Source organism: Hyperolius riggenbachi, chromosome 8 (genome assembly GCF_040937935.1).
Source record: "Hyperolius riggenbachi isolate aHypRig1 chromosome 8, aHypRig1.pri, whole genome shotgun sequence".
Taxonomy (NCBI): Eukaryota; Metazoa; Chordata; class Amphibia; order Anura; family Hyperoliidae; genus Hyperolius; species Hyperolius riggenbachi.
The window spans coordinates 41,702,730-41,725,665 of record NC_090653.1 but is presented as its reverse complement, the minus strand read 5'-3'; the positions used below and the strand labels follow the sequence as shown (position 1 = coordinate 41,725,665).

The window sequence follows — 22,936 nt, the reverse complement described above, 5'->3', positions numbered from 1 at the left end:
CCCAAGCTGCGGCAGTGCTGGACATACATTCCAGCAATGCCTGTCTATCCACTTAGCCTCCTGCATGCTCTAATGCACGGCACACTTCCTGTATGTCATGTGATATACAGGAACCAGGAAGTATGCGGTGCACAAGAGCCGCCAGACGGTGATAGAGGACGGACAGCACTGGGCTCGTGCGGAAGGTATGTCCAACACTGCCGATGCTGTGGGTCGCACACGCCGGGACTTAGGAGAAGTTTGAAGTCGCTTCTACAAACTTCCCTATGTGGAAATAACGTCAAAGGGGAAATTTCTGTGATGAGGATTCCGAAATCGTGATTTTGGTGATCGCGATTTCGGTTTAAATTCAATTTACTGTTTAGGCTTACCAGGAAGGGTGTACTTGGACAATACAGATCAGCGCTGTGGAGTCAAGCAATTTTGGGTACCTGGAGTTGGAGTCGGAGGTTTCGTAAACTGAGGAGTCGGATAGTTTCTGTACCAACTCCACAGCTCTGGTAAGTATTAGACTGTGCCATCTGAGTAATTTTGGGCACCTGGAGTCGGTGGTTTCATAAATGGCGGAGTCGGAGTATTTTTGTACCGACTCCACAGACCTGGTACAGTTTACACCATTACGACAAATAAACACCAGTTAACCAGACAGCTTCATTGTGACGCGATTCAGGAAGCCTGAGGAAGGGTGTGAAGAACACCTCATGAGGTCAGTGGTTCCCATGATGTTTGATAAAATGGTGGCAGTTCTTTCAGCCGTGGCACCAACCACGGTGTCCACACTTCCACAAATGTTCTTGTCTACTGCAAGGCTGTTTTGTGTTGGCTAGTCCACCAGTGTTTGCAAGCTTGACATAACTTTATGGGCACAAAATTGTATACAATGAACAGAGGCGCCAAAAGTATAAGATTAGATTAAATGAGCTTAAAAACCACAGACTCCACAGACCTGGTACAGTTTACACCATTACGACAAATAAACACCAGTTAACCAGACAGCTTCATTGTGACGCGATTCAGGAAGCCTGAGGAAGGGTGTGAAGAACACCTCATGAGGTCAGTGGTTCCCACGATGTTTGATAAAATGGTGGCAGTTCTTTCAGCCGTGGCACCAACCACGGTGTCCACACTTCCACAAATGTTCTTGTCTACTGCAAGGCTGTTTTGTGTTGGCTAGTCCACCAGTGTTTGCAAGCTTGACATAACTTTATGGGCACAAAATTGTATACAATGAACAGAGGCGCCAAAAGTATAGGATTAGATTAAATGAGCTTAAAAACCAACTTAAATGGCAAAATTGAAGGAGGAAGTGGTGGTCTTACCTCCCTCAAGCAGACACGCCAACGACTGCGATTCAGACAGTCAAACACATTTATTAGGAACTCCAAAAAGAAATGCAACGCGTTTCGCAGGTTCAACCCCGCTTCATCAGGCAATATAGGGAGGAGTATCAAACAATCTGCACAAGGATTCAAATTAAGCGCCTCTGTCTCAGAATCCTTGTGCAGATTGTGCAGATTGTTTGATACTCCTCCCTATATTGCCTGATGAAGCGGGGTTGAACCTGCGAAACGCGTTGCATTTCTTTTGGAGTTCCTAATAAATGTGTTTGACTGTCTGAATCGCAGTCGTTGTCGTGTCTGCTTGAGGGAGGTAAGACCACCACTTCCTCCTTCAATTTTGCCATTTAAGTTGGTTTTTAAGCTCATTTAATCTAATCTTATACTTTTGGCGCCTCTGTTCATTGTATACAATTTCGAGTCCACCCTTGGTGGAGGGTTGCTACCCTTTCTTTCTGTCTACAGAGAGCGACTTCTTAATCCTGAGTGGGGTCAGGACAATCTCCCCACCTGCCTTTATAGTGGTTGCCTGCTGGTGACCCTGACTTGTGAGTATCTAGCAATACAAACTTATTACCACCTTGTCCAGTACGAATTACACTATTGGAGCTCTTGGTGTTCCCTGTTTTTATAACTTTATGGGCGTTTTTATTGCGATGGTCTTTCATTTTTAAAGGGCATCTGACCTGAGGCAAATCTAAGGTAAGGAATGTTCATGTTGGATCTACATACTGCGGGTTGTCCAATTACATACATGCAAAAAGGGTGCCGGGAGATTTGGGCGCAGGATGAAACCGAAAAAAAACAGCTCACCCTGCTCCTGAAAAAGTATCGGTGGCATTAATTACTATTCCCCCTCCAGGCCACCATGGACTCAGAGAAAAGATGCAATTTGGCTACCAGCTGCTGCTAGCAGGCAAATTACGCAGTTTTTTGTGCTCCGTATTTTACCAGTGCCCAAATTACTGACAGAGCATCGCTATAGTAGCCGTAATTCACATAATAGCTTATGGCGACACCCAAATGTCCGATGCCTTTTTTCCCATAAAGGGAACCTAAACGGAGAAGGATATGGGTTTTTCCGTTTGAAATGATACCAGTTGCCTGACTCTCCTGCTGATCCTGTGTCTCTAATACTTTTAGCCACAGCCCCTCAACAAGCATGCAGATCAGGTGCTCTGACTGAAGTCAGACTGGATTAGCTGCATGCTTGTTTCAGGGGTGTGATTCAGCCACTACGGTAGCCACAGAGATCAGCAGGACTGCCAAGCAACTGGTATGGTTTAAGAGCTAGTCCACACTAGGTCCGGAAACGTATCCGTTACCCAAGTAAAAAACGGATCCGTCTGCGTTTGCGGGGATCCGTTTTCAAAACCTGAACGGAAGGTCCGGATCTGCTGCATTTTCACGCAACGGATCAGGACCACGGATACACGCAGGGGGTAGTGAAAGCAATGAGAAAACGCATCTCCAGCTCCACAGGCAAAAAAACGGATGTTAAAACGGATAGCCTGAGCTTTATGATTGGCCCAAAAAAAATCCTCCCACTCCTTCCTAATGATGGAGACGTTTTCTGTCAGGGAAAAACTGAACGGAAACTGATGCAAAACTGATGCACTTTCATCAGTTTGCAGTACGGTGGGTACTTCCCCTGATCCGGACTGCAGTGTCCGTCCTGCAACCGGGTCTAGTGTGGACCAGCTCTAAAAGGAAACATCCATATCCCACTCAGTGAAAGTGGTCTCAAACTCCGACATAATTTAATTAAAATGTGTTTTCCTACTTTTTATTACTCATACAGTTATCATATTTGCTTTTGTGCACAAGTAATATTGTCTGTTACAAATTACAAGTTTCCAAAGTGTAGTTTATCGTGCCCAAAAAGCTGTCATTGCATTTTATTTAAACTGCTTTTTATTATATATTAACATCTTCTAATGAGCTATTCTGAACTGTGTGCACAGAGAGCTCCTTTTCACCTGTTATGCTGTAGTTTGGATGTGGATTTGCAGCTGAATAGCAGGACAAGTGCTTTGTTTCAGTGATGTTCTGCTAAAAAAAAAAAATTCTGGGATAGTAGCTTTCAAGCTGTGAGGAAGCTTTTAGAGCAAAGTAGAAATGCTGACTTTCAGACCACTTTAAGGTTCCTTTTAAGCCAGTTTCTCTGTGAACTATGCATACCTACAGTATCTTCAAATGTGGTGTCATGTGACCTCAACATAAGCCTGGAAAACCGTACTCGAGGGAAGTTCTGTGGCAGGGATGAGCTCAGGTCAGTGAAAAAAGTTAATTCACGATTGCTATAATATTACACTGGAAAAAAAATGCATTGCAATCTGGTAAATTACAGTATGTACACAGCAAAGGGTTTTTTCTTATAGAACTGCCTGTCCGCTTTATCTTTCAGTATTTTTGAGCTATACTCAGCAGTGTACTCGCCCCCTAGAGGATTAGACTGGTATAGCAGGTCAATGCGAGCCCTGCCAAGTCCACCCTTAGGTCAGAAATGCAATTACACAGCTAGTATTAATCAGAAAGAATGTCGTCGCTAGCAAACAATCGCTAGAGGAATAGACCCACCAATGATATAATAAACAGAAAACAAAGTGACCCAGCCCAGCACACTGTGATGGGGAATTCTGGTCAGCAGATGAGGAGGCTGGAACAGGAGATGTGACACAAACTTTACAAGTCATTAGGGGATTAGGGAAAGTGTAGGATGGAAACATACTTCGGACATGAGTCAGGACACGGGGTTAGGTGTTCAAGTGTAGGAGGCAACAAGCTGCTCACATCACAGAGAGGACCTGCAGTGTGATCACAGAGCAAAAAGCAATGCTTAAAACGGACCTGAGCTCAGAACTTCCTCTCTGCTCTAAAAGATACGCAACAGCATAATAACCTTTAAAGAAAAACAATTAATTGTTACAGCTGATAGAAATAGTGCAATAAATCTGTAGTGTTCCAACTTCCTGCTTTCATGGAAGCAGACAGAGTTAAAGTCCCGTGTTTACAAATTAGCTGCTCTGCCGAGATTCCTGAGCTGACACGGCTGAGAGATCAAATTACAGCTGTGATTAGTCACAGATGAGGGGGGGGGGATTAGACAAGCTAAACTCTCTAAATACATACTGGGTGCATTTCTCTCAGTTTTCCTTCTGTCCTGTGCAAGAGTTCAGGTCCTCTTTAAGGTGGAATAAAGGTGTAAGAATGGTACAAGCTTAGACACTCTCTGCTTACTTGCTGATCTTTTTGGTAAGGAAAGGCATGAGTGAGGGGATCAGAGGTGGTAAAAACTGTCCCCCAGACACCCACCACGCCCTAGGCACCTAACTTGTCTGGCTCTAAACACAGGTAACGCCATCTCTCATTTCACTTACATTATAAACCTGAGAAAGAAAATCAGATTATTAATTGCTCTACTGTAGGAGATTCCAGAGTGCAAATTCAATAATCAGCACATCTGAAAGCCAGACGATATTTCATGTCCATGCCAGAATTGTGGTTGACTGAAATCCCCGCACTGTTTCCAGGAGGTTCCGACCCTGTTCCCGATCTGCTGCAGAGGGGACAGGAAGCCCTCCCCCTGTCAGGGCAAACATGAAAGGCCGCTGCTTGAAGTAGCTTCTCTCTCTTTTAACTAACTTTCTTTTAATTTGTACTTTGAACAGTTGTAACAAGAAAGAAAACACAGATGCAAAAGCAGCCTTTGGTGCGAGTGATAGCCGCCCATTGCAGCCAGCAATCAAGCAAACTGAACTGACAAAGTGATGAGATGCACCATTGTATCTACAGCTCTACTGATAGCATTTTCCTAGACACTCCCAGCTTTATTTCTTTATTTTTTGTTTAAAACCCAAAATGGCAAGTTTAACATTTTTATTGTCTCAGTTGAATGACAGCCTTTTGTTCCACAGCTACAATCTTAAACTATTGACTTTTTTAAAAAATGTATTCACTGCACTCAGGGGTTTTTCCCTGCCATTCAAGGGTTTTGTAGCTGTTAATTAGTTGCCAGCAAGCATTATGCTACAGTCCAGCTCTGACTGAAGAGAAAGTGCGATTTGCATTCCTGAATTCTTAGCCCTTACAGGAAGAAAAATAAACCGGAGCATAGCCTAGTTCTATGTAGGCTTGGGACATATGCGCGTTTATCGCGCTCTATTTCGCAAAATTAAGATTCAAAGTTGTTAAAAAAGCCCAACAGTCCAGAAACCCAACTTTGCACTGAAACTTATGGGCATGAAGACATTTTTATTTGTGATCCTATCACTGTCAAGATTTGGTACCTTTTAAATTATTGTATTATTAAAATATCGACTTTTAATAATGTGCAAGTGTCCTAAAAACCCCAAATACTTTTATTGCAATGCTTTGAAGGTTAATAACTTACAATGGGGCAGACTAATTAATTATATAAGTCAGTAAACATATTTTGTAATGACGAAGGAAGAACTGCTGTACTGGCAATAGTGCGAGGTAGTTGTTGCGAGAGGCGCAGGTACTGGTGGCAGCTAATGGGCCCCTACCAGTGGCAGCGAGGGGTGTCCGTACCAGCCAGCAGCGAGGGGTGCCCATTCCTGCTTGTAGCAAGGGGTGCCCATTCCTGCCCTTAGCCAGGCATCCCATACCAGCCCATAGCGAAGGGTGTGTGGACCGGCCAATAGCAAGGCGTGTCCATACCGGCCCGTAGCAAGGCGTGCCCGTACCGGCCCGTAGCAAGGCGTGCCCGTACCGGCCCGTAGCAAGGTGTGCCCATACTGGACCATAGCAAGGCGTGCCCATACCAGCCCATAGCACGGCGTGCCCATACCGGCCCATAGCACGGCGTGCCCATACTGGCCAGTAGCAAAGTGTGCCCATACTGGCCCATAGCAAGGCGTGCCCATACTGGCCCATAGCACGGCGTGCCCATACTGGCCCATAGCACGGCGTGCCCATACTGGCCCATAGCAAGGCGTGCCCATACTGGCCCATAGCAAGGCGTGCCCATACTGGCCCATAGCAAGGCGTGCCCATACTGGCCCATAGCAAGGCGTGCCCATACTGGCCCATAGCAAGGCGTGCCCATACTGGCCCATAGCAAGGCGTGCCCATACTGGCCCATAGCAAGGCGTGCCCATACTGGCCCATAGCAAGGCGTGCCCATACTGGCCCATAGCAAGGCGTGCCCATACTGGCCCATAGCAAGGCGTGCCCATACTGGCCCATAGCAAGGCGTGCCCATACTGGCCCATAGCAAGGCGTGCCCATACTGGCCCATAGCACGGCGTGCCCATACTGGCCCATAGCAAGGCGTGCCCATACTGGCCCATAGCACGGCGTGCCCATACTGGCCCATAGCACGGCGTGCCCATACTGGCCCATAGCACGGCGTGCCCATACTGGCCCATAGCACGGCGTGCCCATACTGGCCCATAGCAAGGGGAGCCCATACTGGCCCGTAGTAGTGCAATATGTCAAACAAATTGGTCAAAAGAGTAAATATATGAGAATATGCTCACAAAGGTGGGTTGTCTCTGGTAACCACTCAGTAGGCAGCTGGGGCGATTAGACCTGACCCCACTTGGGTTAAAAATGTCGCTCTCCGTAGTTGAAAAGGAGGAAACGCCCCTCCACCAAGGGTGGACACTCAGAATAAACAATTGTTCAAAGTCCACCACTACCTCCCCCTTTTTATAACGGTTTATAACCATTTTATCCTCATCTGGCGCCTCTGTTTTGAACAATTGATTATTCCAACAATGTGTTACCACGGGCAGGCCACACTCTCTGAAATACAAACCACCAGGTATCAGCTGTGATCTGTGAAGGTCTCAGGGAGTCTGATACCAACTACAAAAAAATGATCGATCGATGACTGAAATAGACCAGTGTATGGGCCCCTTAATTTCACCAAGGAGCTGAAAACTGATTGGTTGCCCTTAGCAAAAGCACATCCACTCACAGCCACTGTGATACATCAGCCCCATGGTTCAGTCAGGGCCTCCCTAGCACACTGGGTGTCTTCTGAATCCTCGCCCAGCCAGTAGACATGATGAGTGTGACTCGAACAATAGCCTATCTCGTGATCAGCTGCATCAGACACGTGGAGCGCAGGAGAGCCAAATGATATTAATCAGCTATTAATGAGCAGAGTAATAAGCAGGAACATCTGTGTGTAGACAGTGGATTCCAGACCACGCCAGACTATTCCCTCGGCAGCAGACTGGATCCATGTGTGTGCCTCAGGAGCTGACTATCCTCTGTGGGGTTCTCCAGAGGCTATGGAGGGGATGTACAGACTGACTGAAAACTAGAGAAATCTCAAGCTATTTATGGAAGTCAATAAAAGATGTTAATTCGGAGGGGAACAGAGTGCGCGGCCCGGAGCAGCAGAGACACGTTATTCCGGATTGTACACAGAGTGCGGGATTAACGAGAACACAACAAGGTGGGCGGTGGCCAACATGCTGTCCCAAAATATGATCCGCATATATCATACTGGAGGAAGTAGTGTAGTCCACTGAACCACCAATCAGAGAGTCCCGCTGTCGCTGAATGCAGCCCACTTGGACACAATAATGGGTAAAGCCAGAACTTAAAGGAAACATCCGAGGATTCATAAAATAAAATAAAAAATAAAAAAAAAGGATCTACTTACCTGAGGCTTCCTCCAGCCCCTGGCAGCCGTCCTGTGCCCTCGCCGCAACTCTGTTTCCAGCTGGTGGCATCCGCTTCCTGCGCGAGTGCCGCTGGTGAGCGCGCTCACGTGATCTAGATCGTTTGGTGCAGAGCACTCCAGACCACGTGATAACTGTCAACAGCGGCGCTCGTGCAGTAGAGGTTGACCTTTGTCGGTTGGCATCTGCATCGGAAGGGACCCTGGGCCACCGGCTGGGAGTGGCGCTGCGTCAAGGGCACAGTACGGCTGCCAGAAGCCACAGGTAAGTAGATATATTTTTTTTTATTACTCCTCAGACATTTCCATTAAGGAGGAACTGTAACCCTGTACTGAGCTTCACTCCAATCAGTAGCCGATACCCCCTTTCCCATGAGAGATCAATATCGTTTCCTCAAATAGATTATCACGGGCGTCTGTGTGGCTGGTATTACGGTGAAACCCCTCCCATAGTGTGACGTCAGGACAAAGGTCCTGACAGTTTCCTGTCTGTGAGCCTTGTTGCATTGTGGGAGATAACCGTTGTTTCCAACTGCCAAGCAACCAGTATCTCCCTCAGTTGCTGTCAATTATTTACCAGATGGTGTCAGTTGTTACTGAAAGGACAACTGATGAGCAAGGTAATGTCCATGTTTCCCTATGGATCAAGTGGGTGATATTACAGTTTAACAGTGTGCTGACCAGGAAGCTGTAATGGGGTAGAGGCCATTTTCAAAATGGAGGATAGAGAATTAATTGATCACAGTGGACAAACAGGAGAGGAGAAAGAGATTGATGAGAAAACTACGCGGGAGGTAAGTATGACGTATGTTTATTTTGACTTGTAATTTTCAGTTCATAATCGTTTTCAGCCCAATACTGAAGATGAGCAGCAGATCTCCCGGTGTACAGCCAGGAGACGCCTATTAGTGAAGTAAGTGTCTTGGTAGTAACACATAATAATGTCCTGCCAGCAGTGAAATCATTGTATAGAGCGCGATACACAGGGGACCTCTGGTTAGTAGCTGGAATGCACAGTGTGAAGCCAGGGCTGAGCAATACACACAGGACACCAATACGTTACACACAGAGGCTACCCAGGAGCCATGCAGGACTACAGACGGCAGCAGTAAACAAGCAATTGCTGGGAAGGAACCAGGACTCCTGGCCGGCCCCTTCACTTCCTCTCCAACCATCAGAGCGCCAGCATAGCTAATATAACAGATATCTGACAAAAACAAGCATTCAAGGGAAAAACAAGCTTCACATCTCCCGATGCTTTCAAGTCTGAAATGTATTAAAGCTAAAAGGCCAGAAATGTGTTCCAGTTTTCAAGCGTTGCTTTAACTCTTTTGAGGCAAATTTATTTAAAGGCTTATAAGTGCTCCAGGTCAATTTATTTTAGCACTTTATTTTGTTACATTTCCCTGCTTCTAATTAGTACTACTGTAATGTGTACTTATGGCCACTTGTCACTAGGGGACAGTGTGAGACAATAACACAGGACTTCAGCGATCAGTTTCTATATTTCTGCTAGTAGAGAGAGATCAAAGCATTCCAAGAATTCACAGCACAATGAGTTCTGTCGACTGAGGTCAAAAGCAGTGTACTTATCTCAAACGAGGTAACTTCATGACACAAGCTTAGCAATCCAAAGGACCTCTAGTCTGCAAGTAATCTCTGTGGGAAAAGCTGCACAACCACCAGATATAGCTATATCTGGCTCTTGACCCGACTTTGCTCCCTCGAAAAATTGTTTGCCTGAAGACGCAGGACTGTTACACGTGAAACGCGTTGCACTTTTGGAGCTCATAATAAACGTTACTTTAAACTTGAAGTAACCTGCCCGTTAGGGCTGCACGATTTCTCGGTTTTAAACCGAAACCGCGGTTCCTGTGAAGACTATTTGGGGATCGTCTGGATCTGGCGGTTTTCGGTCTTTAGTGCCCGCTCTTGGCCGCATGGCCATGGTCCGCCTACCGCAGCGGGGGGGGAGAGAAAGTTCAGTCCAGAGCGGCACACAGCTTCTCCAATCGCTGGATAGCAATGGAATGACGGCAGCGTACAGCTCCGCCAGAGCGTACAGCTCCGCCTACCGCTGCTGTCATACCATCGGTATCCAGCGATTGGAGAAGCTGTGTGCCGCTCTGGACTGAACTGTCCTCCCCCGCTGCCCGCCTCATTACCATCATAAATATGCACTGCTGCCACTGGATCCGCCCCCCCCCCCCCCCCCCCCCGAGTCCCGTACGGCGTACCTACCTATCTATACTGGGCACTTTACTAACTATACTGGGGCACTACCTACCCATACTGGGCACTGTACTAGCTATACTGAGCCACTATACTAACTATACTGGGGCACTACCTACCCATACTGGGCACTATACTAGACATACTGGGGCACTATAGTAGCCATACTGGGGCACTATAGTAGCCATACTGGGGTACTATACTAGCCATACTAGCCATACTGGGCACTATACTAGCCATACTGGGGCACTATACTAGCCATACTGGGGCACTATACTAGCTATAGCTGGGGCACTATACTAGCTATAGCTGGGGCACTATACTAGCTATAGCTGGGGCACTATACTAGCTATAGCTGGGGCACTATACTAGCTATACTGGGGCACTATACTAGCTATACTGGGGCACTATACTAGCTATACTGGGGCACTATACTAGCTATACTGGGGCACTATACTAGCTATACTGGGGCACTATACTAGCTATACTGGGGCACTATACTAGCTATACTGGGGCACTATACTAGCTATACTGGGGCACTATACTAGCTATACTGGGGCACTATACTAGCTATACTGGGGCACTATACTAGCTATACTGGGGCACTATACTAGCTATACTGGGGCACTATACTAGCTATACTGGGGCACTATACTGGCTATACTGGGGCACTATACTGGCTATACTGGGGCACTATACAGGCTATACTGGGGCACTATACAGGCTATACTAGGGCACTATACTAGCTATACTGGGGCACTATACTAGCTATACTGGGGCACTATACTAGCTATACTGGGGCACTATACTAACTATACTGGGGCACTACCTACCCATACTGGGCACTATACTAGCTATACTGGGCACTATCTACCTATACTGGGCACTTAACGAGCTATACTGGGGCACTACCTACCCATACTGGGCACTATACTAGCTATACTGAGGCACTACCTACCCATACTGCCGGACACTATACTATCTATACTGGGACACTATACTGGCTATACTGGGGCACTATGCTAGCTATACTGGAGTAACTATACTAGCCACACTGGGGCAACTAAACTCCCTATATCGGGGCTACTATGCTAGCTATGCTGCAGCACCCCCCCCCCCCCAAAACCCGCTGCGCACGACACTGTATACTAGGACGCCACCTATCCCCTCCCCCCAGTCCCCGGAGAAAAATGTGGTCAGAAAGTGGACCCTGCCGTATGCCACAGTCCACACAATATTGCTCAAGCTCAGGGGTACATTGTGAATTAAGTGCTAAAGCTTGTTTTGGAAAAATCGTGAAAAAAAAAAAAAATCGAAATCACAATTTCTGACAGAAAAATCGCAATTTCAATTTTTTACCCAAAATCGTGCAGCCCTACTGCCCGTTGTCTAGCTATTTTTTCAGAAGGGAGGCGAGTCAACCCACTTCCCTCTTTTGAACAATTTTAACTAATTTTACTCTACTTGGCGCCTCTGTTGTTATACCACATAATGGACATTACCTGGCACATTCAGTTGTAACTGACAGCTGCTGATATATACCGGTAACTGACAGCAACTGGTATATTTCAGTTCTGACAAAATCTTGTCAGAACTGGAAGGGATCACTGTAAGAAGAAAATGGTGAGCTTCTGAGAGGAGATATTCACTTGCAGCTACACCATGTGTTTATTTTAAATAATTTTACTCAGTTCAGGTTCCCTTTAACCATTTCAGCCCGCAGGGATTTTTCACCTTATGCATCAGAGCAATTTTCACCTCCCATTCATTTGCTAATAACTTTATCACTTCTTAACACAATTTATTGATCTATATCTTGTTTTTTCCGCCACTAATTAGGCTTTCTTTGGGTGGTACATTTTGCTAAAAATTATTTTTTTATAAATGCAATTTAACAGGATTAATAAGAAAAAAATGGAAAAAAATGCATTATTTCTCAGTTTTCGTCCATTATAGCTTTAAAATAATCCACGCTGCCATAATTAAAACCTATGTATTTTATTTGTCCGTTTGTCTCGGTTATGACACCATTTAAATTTTGTCCCTATCACAATGTATGGTGCCAATATTTTATTTGGAAATAAAGGTGCATTTTTTCCGTTTTGCGTCAATCACTATTTACAAGCTTATAATTTAAAAATGTTAGTAGTATACCCCCTTCAAATGCATTTTTTTTTCCATTAAAAATTTTATTTGGGTAATATTTTGGTGTGGGAAATAAACAGTTAATTTTTAATTGTATTATATGTGTAAATTGTAATGTAAAAAATATGTAGATGTAGTTTTACTATTTGGCCACAAGATGGCCACCTTGAGTTTTTTTTTCTCCTTGTGCTTCTCTCTAACCGGAAGCACAAGGAGGACGCAGAAAATGTTACATGCAGAAAGACTTAAGCCTCTTGTAAGAGCGCTTTGGTTTTTCTGCTGGGGAAACGGATCGGTGATCGTGAACCATGTTCCCGTTCACTGATCCCAGGGCTACCGGGGGACAGCACGGGGGCACGGGAGCAAGCCGAAGCGCGGCAGCAGAGCAGCCGTCCGGACATAAACATCACGTCTGGGCAGAAATGGTTAAACATTGTTTATATTTTTTCTGTAATAGTATATTCCAGTTCCCCTTCTAGATTTAGCTAGTTAGGTTATCCCAACAGTCATTCCCTGCTCAGTAGTCACTTTCTGGATCATTCTGTTATAGATTGGAGTCAGTTGGTGAGGTAATCCTGTCTGCACCTTCCAATCGCATTGTCTTTTTACTTATGAATATGCTCTAAAAACATCTCCACTCCGGCCCACGTGGCGGTGATTGACAGTGCCGGTCACGCAGGCGCAGTACAGAGCGACCTCCAGGTCGCTCTGACGTCATCGCCGGGGACCGGGTCGGAGCTCCGGCAAACGGCTGCGGGCAGAGCTGCGGCGAGGGAGGTCCTGGGAGCTTGGGGCTGGAGGAAGCCCCCGGAAAGTAGCGTTTATTTAATTAAAATTACCTTGACAACTCCTTTAAATGCAAGTAAATATACTTCGGATTATACTTGGAGTACTATTTAATCAAGTAAAACTGCCTGTGGAGGTTTCTGAATCAGTGTGGAGTCATATTGCTATACAGACTGGGTCTTCTGGAGTGTGCCTCACGCATAAAGCGGGAATCGAAACAGCACACCGGGTTTCAATGCATTCTGGGATTGCTTAAATGGAAATAAATATGGCAGCCTCCATAGCTCGTTCACTTCAGTCGTCCTTTAATTTTCTAGTCAATGGTAGCATCCACAGCTAAACCTATACAGCAATAGCTAACCAATGCTGCTTGCCCCTCGTGCCTCTGCTTACAGTGTACAGACACCAGCCCCCGCCCCAATAGCCACTGCAGAATCCTTCCACCACTACCCCAGCCAAACAACCAAACTAGCAGACGCTTATCTGGTGAATAACCGGCTGGGAGGAGTGTATGGGGTACAACAATGAACAGGCGTTACATATCGGGGATCCCCGGGTCACAAAAAACACTAGACTCTATGGCCAGGATTAGAATTGAAAACAGAGATATTCATCACACATCTGGATGCCACAAATTACTGCAACATTCCTCATCCAAACAACCATAAACATTTCAGACAACAGATTCCATTTCCCTTTACTTTTATATATTTGGAAGACTCTCCAGTCATGAGGTAATCTCGCAACAAGATCCAAAATTCTGTGAAAAGCAACGGCGGCCCCTGCTGGCCACCGGGTGCTACTGCGGCCCACAAACGGACTCTGAAAAGCATATGCTGGCCGCCCAAGTTGCAAGTGCAATCATTCGACAGCACTTTCAATTTAATTTAAAAAGAAAAATGTATCTAGGAATACTCAAACAGTTTAACTGACAAGTTAAAGCTTGCTTCTAAAACTCCTTAAAGAGAAAAACGAATGAAAATAATGAAATTATATATTTTTTTACTATATTCACTTATAAATTATTTAGTCAGTGTTTGCCCATTGTAAGATTATTCCTCTGACTGATATTCTTAAAGTGGACCTGAACTCAGAACTCCTCTCTGCTCTAAAAGATACACAACATAACCTTTAAACTGAAAAGTTGTCTTTGTTACAGCTGATACAAATCCTACAATAAATCTACACTGTTTCTACTTCCTGATTCATGAAAGCACACATATTGTTAACCTCCTGTGCTTTCAAATGGGCTTATATGCCATCTCTGCCATGACAGTCATGTGACACAGGGGGAGATCAAATTACAACGAGTGATTAGACACAAATGAGTGGGAATGACACAGGCTAAACGCTTTAAATACATACAGGGTGCATTTCTGTTATGTTTTCCTTGTGACCTGTGCAAGAGTTCAGCTCCACTAACAGACCTGAACATAGAAGTCCTCTCTGCTCTAAACAGCATTAGTAGCCTTTAAAGAGAACCCGAGGTCGATCATTGAGATGCAGATGGGACACAGAGCCATTCTTTCTGCCTAATGACATGGCTCTGTGTCCCCCAATCGCCGCTCTCTCTGTCCCCCCCCCCCCCCCCCCCCTATAGCTCCCAGAGTTTAGTGACAAGATTTGTCGCCAACTTGGAGGTAAACACAGGTGAGAGGAATTCCCTGTTTAAAACGCCCGCCAGGGGCGCTCCTGCAGGGTTTCCTGAGCTGCCATTGGGCAGCTCTCTCTTCCTGGCCGCGCCTGCTGCCGCTTCCCCACCTCCCTGCACACTATGAGAGACACACAGTCTCGCAGTGCAGCATCGTGACACAGTGGTCATGCAAGTGAAAGTGGGCTATTGCGGCCCATGGCAGTGGCGGTTTTTGCGGCTACCTGATCCGCTCAGCCCTGCGGATCAGGTAAGCTACTTTTTATTTTACTTTTTGAGCACACCTTGGGCTCTCTTTAAACAAAAAACATGTATTTATTACAGCTGATAAAAATCTTAAAATAAATCTGCACAGTTTCTACTTCCTGAATTCATGGAAGCAGACATATTGTTAACAGCCTGTGCTTTCAAATGGGCTTATCTGCCATCTCTGCCACAGGCAGTCATGTAACATAGGGGAGAGATCAAATTACAACTTGTGATTAGACACAAATGAGGAGACAGGCTAAACTCTCTAAATACATACAGGCTGCATTTCTCTCTATTTTCCTTCTATCCTGTGCAAGAGTTCAGGTCCACTTTAATCCTTATGGAAACATTTCGCTTTGATATAAGAGAGCTTTGGATTACGAGCATGTTTCCGGAACGAATTATGCTCGCAAGCCAAGCTTCCACTGTACAGGCAAAAATCTAGAAAATCACATGACCATATACAGGTGAACGGCTAGTGTTTTATTTACGTACATATGCTAGACTGCTGCTGTTCGCAAACTAGCAATTGAAGGTTGAAGGAATAGATCAAAAATGTAACACTTAGTGAACACAGTTAAATGCGCTTGAAGCTCAGGTCTAATACAGTAAGGTGTGCAGTATCATATGTGGTGTGACAGCCCTACCCTGTGCTAACCTTAAGTGCTGTGAGTGTGGGCGTTTGTGGTGTGGGCGGGGAGCTGATCACAGGGTGCAGGAAGATGGAGGGTGGAGCTGTGGAGGCGGTACATACCTGTGAGTGTGGGTGCTTGTGGTGTGGGCAGGGAGCAGGAGGATGGTGGGACGTGCTGTGAGTGTGGGAGTTTGTGGTGTGGGGGGGGGAGCTGATCACAGGGTGCAGGAAGATGGAGGGAGGAGCTGTGGAGGCAGTACATACCTGTGAGTGTGGGTGTTTGTGGTGTGGGCAGGGAGCAGGAGGATGGTGGGACGTGCTGTCAGTGTGGGAGTTTGTGGTGTGGGCGGGGAGCAGGTCGCAGGGTGCAGGAAGATGGTGGGAGGAGCTGTGGAGGCGGTACATACCTGTGAGTGTGGGCGGGGAGCTGGTCACAGGGTGCAGGAAGATGGTGGGAGGAGCTGTGGAGGCAGTACATACCTGTGAGTGTGGGCGGGGAGCTGATCACAGGGTGCAGGAAGATGGTGGGAGGAGCTGTGGAGGCGGTACATACTTGTGAGTGTGGACGGGGAGCTGGTCAGGGTGCAGGAAGATGGTGGGAGGAGCTGTGGAGGCGGTACATACCTGTGAGTGTGGGCGGGGAGCTGGTCACAGGGTGCAGGAAGATGGTGGTTGATGCTGTGGAGGCGGTACATACCTGTGAGTGTGGGCGTTTGTGGTGTGGGCGGGGAGCTGGTCACAGGGTGCAGGATGATGGCATGAGGAGCTGTACTCTGGGTAGGAGGCGGCTTGGTCCCAGGGGCAGGTCTGGGCTGTAAAGGCGGCTTCTTAGACAGGAAACCATTAGATTTAGGAAGACATCCAGCTGGAGCTATGGGAGAAAAGACTGTAGTTATATCAAGGAAATACTGTGTAAATTATGGGTTACTCCACCCTATACATGCTGGGTAAAGCGAAGTGTAAGCTGGCATTAACCTCCTTGTCGGTTATCCCGAGTCAGGCTCAGAGTGGAAAAAAGATGATATCAGCGGTAATCCCGATCCTGACTCGTGGTAGCCGCCGCGAGCTCTATGCAGAGCATAGCATGCAGCTGACATTTTAATTCACCTCCTTCAGGATCCAGACGCTGGCAGCCATTCTCCTTCCTGTCCTCGGAGGCTCTGCATCCCAGGGGTGAGATCACCATTTGTCGTGATGACGACAGCCAGCGTTCTTGCTACAGGGTTACAGCGCCACCCGGAGGATGGAAGGGGAATTGCAGCTCTGGATGCCAGGGAGGTGCTGGGATGCTGCAGATCTCTAGCAGCATGATTTTTTTCCCCCATTTTTAGGGTGAAAAGGCGTGCAAAAAAATTGCACCGCTATTAGATCCTAAATTCCAGAATCATACCACCAGGAAGTTTAATGGGCAGCTCCATGAAAATATTTTATTTACTTTCAAACTGAACAAGGTGAAAATATAATTAGAAACTTTTTGGGTAGCTTTGATTGTTTTTCAAAAATGGGGATCTGAGAGAATTTACCATAATTCCTGTCTTGATGAGAGGGAAATGTTAGCAGAAGGGACAGACACTAGTAGTGAAGGATGATGTCATGGGCGTATTGGATTCACAGACTGTCGGCAACACCCCTGCATGGGCAGCCACTGGCAGGTGACCAGAGTGGCATCATTTAACATGTGGCCTCAGACATGACACACCGCAGCTTAGAAATGTGTGAGGACATAGGCAGTGCCCAGTAGGCACTGAACTCAACAGCCTGAGTGAATGCCCATAATCTCATAAGTAGCAGATCATCAGTCCCTAGACAGCAACCAGGCAGTCACCACGCTGTTCAACTGGCCACCTGTACTAGCCCTTAAAGCAAACCTGAAGCGTTTCTGAAATAAAAATAAACCTCACCCTGGGTGGAATTTAGCCTAGAAACTGCTCTGGGACAAGGAAAGGAGAAGAAGGCTCTATAGGACCCAGAGTCCTGGGTAAGTATCTGTTTTTAATATTTCAGAAACACTTCAGGCTCACTTTAAAGTGGATGTGAACTCTAGAACAGCACACAGTGAAAAGTCTTTCTTTGATAGATGGTTGCTGAATAAAAAAGCGTGGATTAGCAGATCAGCTGTGTGGAGGCAGCTCTCTGCCCTACACTAAACACAGGGTTAACCCTTTCTGTGCTTCTAGTGAGGTGAATCCAAGTAAAATTTCATTTCCTTTTCAGGATTTCCATAAGCTGAAATTAAGAAATGCTTTCCCATAATAGTGTGGATAATTTTTTTTTATAGCAGAGAGGACGTTCTGGGTTTAGTTTCACTTTAAAGGACAACTGTATTCAGAGGGATCTGGAGGCTGCCATATTTATTTCCTTTTAAGCAAAACCAGTTGCCTGGCTGTCCTGCGCCTCTAATACTTTTAGCCATAGCCCCTGAACAAGCATGCAGCAGATCAGGTGTTTCTGACATTGTCAGATCTGACGAGATTAGGGCTTGCTTGTTTCTGGTGTTATTCAGACACTACTGCAGTCAAATAGGTCAGCAGGACTGCCAGGCAACTGGTATTGTTTAAAAGGAAAATAAATATGGCAGCCTCCATATACCCCTCGCTTTAGTTGTCCTTTAATCAAGCCATAAAGCGGTCGACAGTAATCAGGTAATCAATTACCCCCCCCCCCTTTCCCCCATCGAAAATTAATCAGGTAAGAGTGACTGAGTTACTACCTTGCTACACTTGATCCTAATTAGATTTGAGCAGAAATGTGTTTAAAGTGGGCTTACACTCCCTAAACTAAGATTAAAGCACCTACTCTTAAAGGGATACTGTAGGGGGGGTCGGGGGAAAATGAGTTGAACTTACCCGAGGCTTCTAATGGTCCCCCGCAGACATCCTGTGTTGGCGCAGCCACTCCCCAATGCTCCGGCCCCGCCTCCAGTTCACTTCTGGAATTTCTGACTTTAAAGTCTGAAAACCACTGCGCCTGTGTTGCCATGTCCTCACTCCCGCTGATGTCACCAGGAGTGTACTGCGCAGACACAGACCATACTGGGCCTGCGCTGTGCGCTCTTGGTGACATCAGCGGGAGCGAGGACACGGCAATGCAGGTGCAGTGGTTTTCTGACTTTAAAGTCTGAAATTCCAGAAGTGAACTGGAGGCGGGGCCGGAGCATTGGTGAGTGGCTGCGCCAACACAGGATGTCTGCGGGTGACCATTAGAAGCCCCGGGTAAGTTCAACTCATTTTCCCCTGACCCCCCTACAGTATCCCTTTAAGTACATGAAAAACGATTTAAAAGCATTGAATGTGTGTAATGATGTTTAATTTCAACGCAGAGAGCAGTAAAAATTTGTACTGCTTTGTTAACCTGAAAATGTAATCACTGCTGGCTAGAAGCTCTCTACCTGGTCTCTTCCCACTGCTCCCCCTCCCTCATCTGCTAGTGACTCGGCCGTTACCACAGCAACATGGGAAGGGGAGCAGCGAAATGATCAGGGCTGTGGAGTCGGCACAAAAACCATCCAACCCTGACTACACAGTTTATGAAGCGACCGACTCAGACTCCAGGTACCCAAAATTGCTCCGACTCCTTGACTCCAACACCACAGCTCTGGTGAGGATACCAGGTTAAAAAACGTTAACCTTATTTGCCATTTAGGAGAGATAAGCAGAGCAATATGAACTTTCACTGCTCTCTGCATTAAAAGTAAAAGTACTTACATTTTAGTATATGGAGTTCAACCCCACCTTAAACTACTGTGAACAGTGGCGTAGCTAAGGAGCTGTGGGCCCCAGTACAAGTTTTACAACGCCCCCCCCCCCCCCCCACCCCCAGCACTCTATAAATAACAATTGACACGGCACACCAAAACCTGCTAACAGTGTCAGAGGTGCAAGAAGGGGATGGGGAACAGTTTTGTTAATGATTACTGCTATTTAAAGCATCTATAGAAGTGATTATTACCAACACAGGGCCAATAAAGAGCTAATATTGTGCTTGAGAGTGGGCATCTTCAGGGCCCCTCTGACCCAAGGGCCCCGATGCGTCGCTAGCTCTGCAACCCCTATTGCTACGCCACTGACTGTGAAACACCATTCAAGGCTTTATAAACCTTTAAGGTAGCCATACACTGGTCGATTTGCCATTAGATCGACCAGCTGACAGATCCCTATCTGATCGAATCTGATCAGAGAGGGATCGTATGACTGCCTTTACTGCAAACAGATTGTGAATCGATATCAGCCTGAAACCGATCACAATCTGTGGAGCCGCCGCTGCCGCCTGCCCCCCCCCCGATCATACATTACCTGACGCTGGCTCCCGGGCATCTTCTCCACGCTGCACCCGCTCCATCCCGGCGCTTCCTGTGTCACTCCGTGACCAGGAAGTTCAAATAGAGCGCCCTCTATTTGAACTTCCTGGTCACGGAGTGACACAGGAAGCGCCGGGATGGAGCGGGTGCAGCGCGGAGAAGATGTGGAGAAGATGCGGAGAAGACGCCCGGGAGCCAGCGTCAGGTAATGTATACCTGATCGGATCGGCCGCCGCTAGCGACGCGCTCCCTACCCGCGGGCGATCGAGGGTAATTTCCCGCACGGCGCGATCGACGGACCGATCCGATTTTGGGAGGAAATCGGATCGGCGGGTGCGTTTAGCGCGAACGATTGGCAGCAGATTCGATCCCAGGATCGAATTTGCTGTCGAAACGGCTGCGAATCGGGCCAGTGTATGGCCACCTTTACAGTCACTGATCCTCTGCCATCCCCCTCCCATCCATTTAGTACAGACTTACCACCACACCGATCACACTTCCAATCGATCAACTGTCTGAAACAGACTGGAAAGTAATTAGTCCGACTTTTATGGATCAAAGTGATGGAATGTGCAGGAAGTAGTGACCTCAGCATCTCAACCTCTGAAGCCAACATCAACTTTTTTACTCTTGTCCCCATTTCCTGTTCTCAGGACCGGCATGGCGTGTGTTAAAAGCCAAGGAGATCCGTGAAGTCCCAGGGACAGGAAGTGAGGGAAAATCTTATGAGATAACGAATTGTATGTGTAGTACAGCTAAGAGATAGAACATTAGTGACAAAGAAATGAGTCTCATATTGTTTCCAGTATGTCCTTTTGGGCACCCTCTGGTACCCACAGCCATGGTGCCAATTGCAGAATTCATTAAGGGCTAAGGTATCCGTGAAGAAACTTCACTTGTTCTCTATGCAAAAGAGCTTCTCTGAACGCTCTGGTTTCTGAAGCACTTCTCTCAAACGGTCTCTGTTTCTTGTTTGTTTAAAGGTAACCAGAGATGAACGCTTTGGCACAAAATAAACATATCCAGCCCCCCCCCCCCCCCCCCGGATATATTTTACAAAATAAATACTACACCTGGTATTTTCGCTGCTCTGGTGTGCTGCTTTTGGAGCGTTTTTTTTTTTACACTAAAACTCCATGCAAAACACAGTTCATCAGAAAAGCATATTATTTAGTGGGCTGTGTGCAAAATGAAATCACCATTTCTAAAAACCTCTTATGACTAACAAATATAGATGAAAAACTTTTTTTTTTTTTTTTTTATATACCCTTACATTAGCAGCTCCTCCCATTTCATTACAGCTCTCTGTGATGCTGCAGTATACAGAACAGGAAAGCAGAGCCAGAAGGGGGCAGGTTTGGGCTTGAAAAAACATCAGAGAAGACAGACTCCGCTATAATGATTCCTGAGCAAAGCCAGACTGAATGCTCAGTCGGGGGATTTGATCAGGGCTGATAACAAGCACACTAAGCAGTGAAGGATGAAACAGACAGCAGGGTAGGTGTTTTCTCTAATGTTCTTACTGATATATATGGTAAAATACATTAGGGTGCTTCGTCTCTGGTCCACTTTAAGGTTTTAGTGCAGGAAAGATCAAAGTATCATCGCTCTGTTCTGTTTCATAATTTTAAATACAGGGTGAAGTTTGTAAACTGCAAATGATAATGATGCAATGTTCTAATAAAAAAATAAAATAAAAAATGTTCTATTAATTATCCGTACTACACATACAATTTATTAGATCATACTTTTTTTTCTCTTCAGCATCACTTTAAAATTCTCACAAATGTTCTCAGCACACCACCACAAATCCTGTTGTCCTCCAGTGAAGCCAGAAGTGAGAGGGATATCAAGGCTGCCATATTTATTTCCTTTTGAACAATACCAGTTGCCTGGCTGTCCGGCTGATCCTTTGCCTTTAATACTTTTAGCCACACACTCTTAACAAGCATGTAGCAGATCAAGCGTTTCTGCCAAAAATCTGACAAGATTAGCCGCATGCTTGCTTTAGGTGTGTGGTTCAGACACTACTACAGCCAAAAAGACCAGCAGGATAACCAGGCAACTGGTATTGTTTAAAAGGAAATAACTGGAGGTACCTGTAGGAACACATTGGTATCATCTATCTGTACAGCCTGTAAACTGCTTCTCTGCTATCCATGCGCTGCAAGATCTTCACTGAACCTACACAAAGATGACTCAACAACATCTCCAGGGACAGCAATACCAACTTAAAAACACAACTCTGATCACAAGACGCAGCCTGTTTAATGCTGATGCGGCTTGCAACTAAAAAGGTACACACAGACATTGGACATTTAAAAAGGAACCTGAGGTGAAAGTGATTATGAGAGCTGACATATTTATTTCCTTTAAAACAATACCAGTTGCCTGGCAGCCCAGCTTATGTTTCATGCATCACCAGATCTGCATGCTTGTTCAGGATCTATGGCTAAAAATATTATAGGCAGAGGATCAGCAGGCCAGGCAGGCATTGTGTAAAAGGAAGCAAATATGGCAGCCTCCATACAGGTCTCCCCTCAAGTTCCCTTTAGCATCTGAAGCCCCCCCCCATCTTCTGTGCCCAAATCTTGGCACAGTAAAGTGCCTTTTTCCCCAAATAGAAGACTGTCGTATATTCTTTTGTGGGGAAAAGTATGTACTCTGGCTTATTTTCGGTGGCGGGGGGCTCGGAGGCGCTTACTCTCTGACTCTCAGGAGAGGGGTAGACGCTTTGTGGATGGGGAGGTGTGTGGTTTCTTACTGCACCTCCCTTGTGGCTGTTGCCCTCTCCATTCTAAGTAACTTCTCTGATGTCAGTGGCTGCATTTTAGTCAGGCTGTGAGGGCGCACTTTGACCCTCAATCTGACACCTCGCAGCACCAGTTACCGGCTCTGCGCTGGCGCTCTCCTCTTGTCATAATCATGTGCGCCTGGAATGCCT

The 22,936-nt window shown here is 46.3% G+C and overlaps 1 protein-coding gene across 2 annotated transcripts in view; it reads right to left on the bottom strand.

Moving 5' to 3' along the window:
• The window catches only part of ATF6B (activating transcription factor 6 beta), a 64,897-nt gene that overhangs the window by 18,316 nt on the left and 23,645 nt on the right, over window positions 1-22,936 (bottom strand). For both annotated transcript variants that reach the window (XM_068250292.1, XM_068250293.1), the window contains exon 7: window positions 16,393-16,566. In XM_068250292.1, the coding sequence (XP_068106393.1) occupies window positions 16,393-16,566 (174 nt within the window). The remainder of the gene's footprint in view (window positions 1-16,392; window positions 16,567-22,936) is intronic.